Genomic DNA, 8,245 nt, shown 5'->3' with positions numbered 1-8,245 from the left:
AGCACCGGGTGAGCGAGACTCCGTCTGTAGTCCCAGCACCCTGGGAGGCCGAGGCGGGCAGAGCGTTCGGGGTCAGGAGCTGGCGACTAGCGTGGCCAAGATGGCGAACGCGCGCCTACAGGCAAAGGAGAAAAAACAGGTAGCGGTGGCGCGCGCCGGCAGTCTCAGGCAGTCCGCGGCGCGGGGCAGCAGCGAGACGAGGAGATTGCTGCCCGGGCCACAGAGGGAAAGAAAGAAAGAGAGAGAGATAGAGAGAGAGAGAGAGCGTGATGATTTCAAAGTTCATTCACGATACAGCATGTTTCTACTTTATTTCTTTTTATTACCAGAAAATATCTCATTATATTGATAAATATTTGTTTATCCATTCATCAGTTGATAGACATTTCAGTTGGTTTCACTTTTGGGCTAATATGAAAAATGCTGCTGTGAACATTCATGTACAGTTTTTTGTGTGGGCATGTTTTGAATATATACCTATGTGTAGAATTGCTGGATGGTATGATAACTGTTTCACCATTGGAGGAACTGCAAACTGTTTTACACACCAGCTGTACCATTTTAACTTCCCACCAATGATGTATGAGTGTTACATACTCTCCATGCCCTAGCCTACACTTGCTGTTGTCATTCTTTTTTATTATACTCATCTTAGTGGATATAAAGTGGTATCTTGTGAGTTTGTGGGATTTTTTTAGTATTATTTTTTCCTGTACAGCTTTGATCAGCCTAAAATATCTCATGATTTTGATTTGCATTTCCCTAATGACTTATCATGAGTATTTTTCATTGCTATGATAATTGACTATATATATGTTCTTTGAAAAAATGCCTATTTAAATGTGTACTGGGTTGAATAGTATTCTCTCAGAATCTCATGTCCACCCTGAAACTCAGAGTGCAATTTGGAAGTAGAGTTTTCAGAGTTATGATGAGGTCACACTGTACTAGACTTGACCCTAAATCTGGTTACTTGTGTCCTTATAAGAAAGCCATGTGAAGAAACACTTCTGCATACAGCGGAAAGATGCGTATGTAAAGATGGAAGCAGAAATTGTAGTCATACAGCCACAAGCCAAGGAATGCTGAAGAATTAACAGCAACAGCTAGAATCTTAGAAGAGGCAAGGAAGGATGCTCCCCTAGAACCTTTGGAAGGAGCATGGCCCTGTCAATGCCTTGATTTCTGACTTTTAGCATGCAGCACTGTGAGAGAATAAATATTTTTTGTTGAAAGCAACCTAGTTTGTGTAATTTGTTACAGAAACCCTAGGAAAATAATATAAATGTCTTTGCCTATTTTTAAAATTGGGTTATGTGACCGGGCGTGGAGGCTCACACCTGTAATCCCAGCACTTTGGAAGGCCAAGGTGGGTGGATCACATGAGGTCAAGAGTTCAAGACCAGCCTGGCCAACATAGTGAAACCCCATCTCTACTAAAAATACAAAAATTAGCCAAGCATGGTGGTGCACACCTGTAATCCCTGTTACTCAGGAGGCTGAGACACGAGAATCGCTTGAACCCAGGAGGCAGAGGCTGCAGTGAGCCGACATCATGCCACTGCCCTCCAGCCTAGATGACAGAGGGAGACTCCATCTCAAAAAAAAAATGAGTAAAATACAAAATAAAATAAAATTGGGCTTTTACTATTGACTTTAAAGTTCTTTATATGTATGTTCTAGATACAAGTTCTTGATCAGATATATGATTTGCAATTTTTTTCTCATTCTGTAAATTGTCATTTCACTTTCATGATGGTATCATTCATAGCACAAAAAATTTAATTTTGATAAAGTTCAGTTTACCTATTTTTATTTTGTCACTTGTGCTTTTTGTGTTGTATTTAAAAAGACTTTGCCTAGGCTGGGCACGGTAGCTCACACCTGTAATCCCAGCACTTTAGGAGGCCAAGGCAGGCGGATCACGAGATCAGGAGATTGAGACCATCCTGGCTAACATGGTGAAACCCCATCACTACTAAAAATACAAAAAATTAGCCAGGTGTGGTGGCGGGCACCTGTAGTCCCAGCCACTTAGGAGGCTGAGGCAGGAGAATGGCGTGAACCTGGGAAGCGGAGCTTGCAGTGAGCCGAGATTGCACCACTGCACTCCAGCCTGGGCGACAGAGCGAGATTCTGTCTCAAAAAAAAAAAAAAAGATCTTGCCTAATGTAAGATCCTTTGTTGTTTTTTGTTTTTAATGAGTTTTATAGTTTTAGCCGTTACATTTTTGATTTATAAGTCATTTGATTCAATTTTTTATATGGTGGAAGAGTCTGAATTCTTTTTTTTTTTTTTTTTTTGAAACAGAGTTTCATTCTGTCACCCAGGCTGGAATACAGTGGTGCACTCACAGCTCACTGCAACCTCAACCTCCTGGGCTCAAGTGATCTTCCTGCGTCAGCCTCCCAGGTAGCTGGGACTGCAGGCGCATGCCACCACGCCTGGCCAATTTTTAAATTTTTGTAGAGATGAGGTCTCACTATGTTGCCTAGGCTGGTCTTGACCTCCTGAGCTCTAGCAATCTTCCTAACAGCCTCCCAAAGTGCCGGGGTTACAGGCATGAGCCGTTGTGCCTGGCCCCAACTTCATTCTTTTTCATGTAGATATCTAGTTGTCCCAGTACCATTTGTTGAAAACACTATTCATTGAAATGTCTTGATACCATTATCAAAAAGCAATTAACTATAAATATGAGTTTATTTCTGGTCACATGATTCTGTTCCACTGATTTGTATGTCTCATCTTACATCATTACTATGAGTGCTTTGATGACTTTTGTAGCAGGTTTTGAAATCAAGGGCCGGGCGCGGTGGCTCACGCTTGTAATCCCAGCACTTTGGGAGGCCGAGGCAGGCAGATCACGAGGTCAGGAGATCAAGACCACGGTGAAACCCCGTCTCTACTAAAAATACAAAAAATTATCAGGGTGTGGTGGCAGGCGCCTGTAGTCCCAGCTACTCGGGAGGCTGAGGCAGGAGAATGGTGTGAACCCGGGAGGTGGAACTTGCAGTGAGCAGAGATCATGCCACTGCACTCCAGCCTGGTCAACAGAGCGAGACTCCATCTAAAAAAAAAAAAAAAGAAATTCTGTCTTTCTAGGAATTTGATCATTTTTTCTAATTTAATTTGTTGACATTCAAATGCTTATAGCATTTCCTTATAATATTTTTTTATTCTTGTAAAATATATAGTGGTGTCCCTTCTTTCATTCCTGACTGTAGTCATTTTGAGTCTTTTTTTATTGCTTAGTCTAGCTAAAGATGGTTAATTTTGTTTATTATCTAAAAGAGCCAACTTTTGGGTTCATTGATTTTTTTCTCTATTGTTTTTCTCTTCTATTTTATTTATTTCCACTGTAGTCTTTATTATTTTCTTTTCTCTATTCTGCTTGCTTTGAATTTAGTTGTGCTTTTTTTTCTTTTTTTTTTTTTTTTGGAGACAGGGTCTCACTGTGTCACCCAGGCTGGAGTGCAGTGGCACAATCATGGGTCACTGCAGCCTGGAACTCCCAGGCTCAAGTGATCCTCCCATCTTAGCCTCCCCAAGTAGCTGGGACCACCGGTGTGCACCATCACACCCAGCTGGTTTTTCTCTTTTTGTAGAGGTGGGGTCTCACTGTGTTGCCCAGGCTGGTCTCGAACTCCTAGGCTCAAGCAATTCTTCTACCTTGGCCTCCCCAAGTACTGGGATTACAGGTATAAACCACTGTGCCAGTTTTGTAAGGTGGAAGGTTTGGTTATTGGTATGAAATCCTTTTTAAAACTTTTTTCTTTCATTCTGAAAGGAGGTGAATGAAATCTTTTTTAATAGAGGCATTTAGATTCGTAAATTTCCCAATGAGCACTGCTTTACTTACAGGCCATATTTTCATTCATTCTCTCTTTATATTTTCATTTTTTATTTTCATTCATCTCTAAGTATTTTCTCCTTTCCCTTGAGATTTATTCTTTGACCCACTGGTAATTTAGGAGTATATTGTTACATTTTCACACATTTGTGAATTACCCAAATTTTCTTTCATTGATTTCTACTTTCATTCCATTGTGGATAAAAAATATACCGTGCATGATTTCAAATCGTTTAAATTTATCAAGGCTTGTTTTTTTTGTTTTTCTTTTTTTTTCTTTTTGAGACGGAGTCTCGCTCTATCGCCCAGGCTGGAGTGCAGTGGCGCGGTCTGGGCTCACTGCAACCTCTGCCTCCCAAGTTCACGCCATTCTCCTGCCTCAGCCTCCCGAGTAGCTGCGACTACGGACGCCCGCCATCACGCCTGGCTAATTTTTTGTATTTTTAGTAGAGACGGGGTTACACTGTGTTAGCCAGGATGATCTTGATCTCATGAACTTGTGATCCGCCCGCCTCGGCCTCCCAAAGTGCTGGGATTACAGGCGTGAGCCACCGCACCCGGCCAAGGCTTGTTTTATGGTCTATCCTGTAAGTTGTTTCACATATGCTTGAGAAGAATGTATTTTTTGCTACTGTAGGATAGAGTATTCTGTAGATGTCAGGTAGGTCCGGTTGTCATATTATTGTTCAAGTCTTCTGTTTCCTTGTTGATATTTTCTAGTTGTTCTGTCCGTTATTGAAAGTGGGATATTAAAATCTTCAACTATTATTGAGGAAATGTCTGTTTCTGCCTTCAATTCTGTCTTTGTTTTGCATCATGTATTTTGGGGCTCTGTTTTTGGGTGCATATATATTTGTAATTTTCATATTTTCCTGTTAGATTGACATTGTGTCGTTATGAAATATCTCTATCTCTAACATTTTTTGTTTTAAAGTCTTATATTAGTATAGCCACTGTAGCTCTGTTGGTTTCTGTTTTCTGGTACTTGTTTCCATTCCTTTGACTTCAACTTTATCTGTGTCTTTGAATCCAAAAATATATTGTTGGTTGGTGTTTGCTTGGTCATTTGTTTATTTTCTAGCAACTTGGATTCCCCACAGTAATTAGCCTCTGATCTCCGTGCTCAGATTTTTTAAAAATTGTTTTTCTTTTAGCCTGGCTAATGAGGGGTCTTCCCTGGGTTATCACGTACTTATTGGTCAAAGTTTGTGCTTAGTCCCCTTACCAGTATGATTTTTTTCCCCTTACCATTTGATTTTTATCATTTACTGTTGGATGTGTGTGGCTTGGAGGCTGCTATCACAGTTTAGAAAGTTTATGTTTTTTTGTCCCACATCCACCAGGAGACTAATAGCTTGAAGGTTCACTCCTGATTACTCTAAAGAGGGTACATCCTTGGGTATGCACACAGTCTTCCAGACTGCAAGGAATGACTGGATGTTATTTTTAAGTCTTAGCTTCCCAGGAGTCGACCCTGAGTTCAGGTTATTCAGTGCCAGTGAGGATTTACCTTGTTTTGATAAGTCTCTTTGTGACTTTGGGAATGCTTTCATGTCGTCCTTCCTACATCTTACTCTAATTGTTCCTTATTGGGTGCAGCCTAGTGTATGTGCACAGGGCTTTTGACCTCCAAAATTGACTGTGATCCCCAAAGGGTCCTTCTTGGCTGTCTCGTTTCCTGATTCCATTAAAGTTCTCTCTGTTTTGCTTGTCATAGGGCTGCCAGCTTCTCTTAATTGCTTTCCTCCAAGCTCTGTTGCAAATAATGTCAGCCCTTTCAGGCAGAACTGCTACAGAGTTCTTTGTCCTTATAACCTGCTTTTCACCTTAGGCAAAACCTATCTCTCACTACAACGTGACCTGGGGCGACAGACCAGCTTTTCCTGGAGTGACGCTGTCACTCTACAAGTCAGCACTTGGGAGGAGTTGGCAGTCCCTGGTCATAGCTCACTCTTCTGGCAGAATCTCTACCCTATGAGCAAGCTAGAATGGGGAAGATTGAGACCCTCAACATTTTGTTCGTGGAGCTTCTGCCCTAAGAGAGAGAGGGAGGGAGAGCAGACCTGGTTCTTTCAGCCACACCTATCTAAAATAGATCTTCTGTAACATGGGGCTGGAGAAGGATGAGAAATGCCTCTAGTAACCTGTCTCTTCCATGGTGAAGCCATAGCTCCAGATTAGAAGCTGGAGAGAGAGGAAACCTCTGTCTTCTAGGCCTGAGTAGAAAGCCCAGGGCAAAACTTCTGCAACATTGAGCTGAGGGAGTGGGGCAAGGAAACAGGTTGTAATTCATATATCAAAAGCTCTGTGTTGTTATGAGATTTAGTGCATTTCCTTGAGTGAATATTTCCCTGTTTGCTCTATGACTTTAGGACAATATACAGGGACTTTAAATAATGTTTTAAATTTTTTCAACAGATAAGCTGTGTTTCGCTTGGGAGAGAGGCTGTGTAGATCCTTATTCTGCAGATTTGGAAGTCTCCTCAACCCCAAATCATATTTTACTGCTTACACTAGCTTATCCTAATGATACATCTGATGCACTGAAAGTTTGCCTATGTGCTCATCACCTAAAGTAAAATATTCCATTATTGAAAGCAGCTAAAACATCTTTCTTGCTGATATTGAACCCACTGTCATGATTTGGTAACTTACTCCAGATGTGTGGGAAAATTTGGTTGTCAGACTAAATTTTTTAAAGAACTTTAATTCTTATTTACTGGTTGCAGGGTTGTTTTTTTTTTAAATTCCTACGTGGTATAATAGTGAAAACTTTACTAATGGTCTTAAAGTTTTTTAACCCAAGCTTTGTTAAATCAACCTAAAGTAAATGTAGCGTGACTTAGTTAGCTTGGAAAGCCAAATTTCAAAGCTAAATTTCAAACAAGAAATGTGCTTTTATGAACATTTTTAATTTCAGAGAGGACTAAAAATAAAATGTCTGAGAACTTGGCTATTACTCCATACAGTTTTATATTTGTAAACAAGCTGCATAACTATGCTTTCATCAACAATGGACCACATATACAACAGTAGTCCCATAAGATTTAGTACCTTATTTTTGCTGCGCCCTTTCTGTTTAGGTGTGTTTACATACACACATACTTAACAGTATGTCACAATTGCCTACAGTATTCCTACAGCAACATGTTGTACAGATTTGTAGCTTAGCAACAATAGGCTATACCTGATAGCCAAGGTTGTGTAGCAGGCTGTACCATCTAGGTTTATGTGAGTACATCTATAATGTTCACACAATAACAGAATTGCCTAAAGACACGTTTCTCAGAATTTATCCCTGTTGTTAAGCAACACATAACTCTGTGTGTTTCTTCTTCTACCTTGTAAGTACTTTGAAGGATTGGGTTCTTTCTCACTCATCTCTGTACTCCTACTTAGTTCTAAGATGCAGTCCCTTCAACCATGGGATTCCGCTACATCGCAAAACAGACAACTCTTAAGATGCTTTATGTATTCACACCTGTGTCCTTCCTGATGCTCTTTCTCTTCATTTGTCAAATGTTTCTTACCTTCATTTAACTCAATTTTATCTTCTCCTTTAAGTTTCTGTTTCTGCAGTCAAAAGTGATCATGCCTGTCTTTTATTCCAATGGCAATTTTGTAGTAATTTTTTACTTACATTGCATTTATATCTCCTTCTGTAGACTATAAGATCTAATTATTTTTCATCTTTTTATTGCTACATACTTTGTACATAGAACTTAATTGTTGGATGAATGAGTAGATAAAATAGTGATTACATGAATGGTGTAATCTTTTGTTTTATAGCCGAGAGACACACAAGATTGCAGTATTTTATGTTGCTGAAGGTCAAGAAGACAAACACTCCATTCTCACCAATACAGGAGGAAGTCAAGCATATGAAGATTTTGTAGCTGGTCTTGGTTGGGAGGTATTATTTTTAAATTATATGAAATATTTATATTTGGAAGCATAAGCTCATTTTTCTTTTTTTTTTTCCTAGCTTTATTATAGAAGTATTATTTTAGGAGATACAACAACTTAACAACTGGTTTGTTATTGTTTCTGCCTTCCATTTTGTCAGCACATGCAGCAGCAGTTGGGACTTTGAAATGAAAGGTGTTGACTATTTTATGAGACAGTATATTGTGAAAGAGTACTAAACTCATAGGTTTATAAGATCTGGATTTTCCTTACAGCTATGACCACTGGACGGGTGGTCTTCAAACTAGGACCTAATGGCTACACAAATGCTTTCCAGGAATGTGTGGGTATACACAGTTTGGAGGAAATTAGCTTCCAGATCCTCAAGTTTGCCAAAACTAATGCCAGAAAACTCTTCTACAGCCTCTTGTCTCTCATTTACTTTGTAAAAGAAAAGCATACTACTCACCCATCCCAAATCCTACATTG

General features: G+C 39.8%; 1 protein-coding gene across 3 annotated transcripts in view; it reads left to right on the top strand.

Annotated features, from left to right (window-relative positions):
* The window catches only part of RALGAPA1 (Ral GTPase activating protein catalytic subunit alpha 1), a 286,431-nt gene that overhangs the window by 210,178 nt on the left and 68,008 nt on the right, over positions 1–8,245 (top strand). For all 3 annotated transcript variants that reach the window (XM_058429656.1, XM_032134679.2, XM_032134668.3), the window contains one exon: positions 7,640–7,763. In XM_058429656.1, coding sequence (XP_058285639.1) covers positions 7,640–7,763 — 124 coding nt within the window. The remainder of the gene's footprint in view (positions 1–7,639; positions 7,764–8,245) is intronic.

The sequence above is a fragment of the Hylobates moloch genome, unplaced genomic scaffold (assembly GCF_009828535.3).
Source record: "Hylobates moloch isolate HMO894 unplaced genomic scaffold, HMol_V3 SCAFFOLD_16, whole genome shotgun sequence".
Lineage (NCBI taxonomy): Eukaryota > Metazoa > Chordata > Mammalia > Primates > Hylobatidae > Hylobates > Hylobates moloch.
The sequence above is the reverse complement of the archived record's forward strand: the minus strand, read 5'-3'. Positions and strand labels throughout refer to the sequence as shown.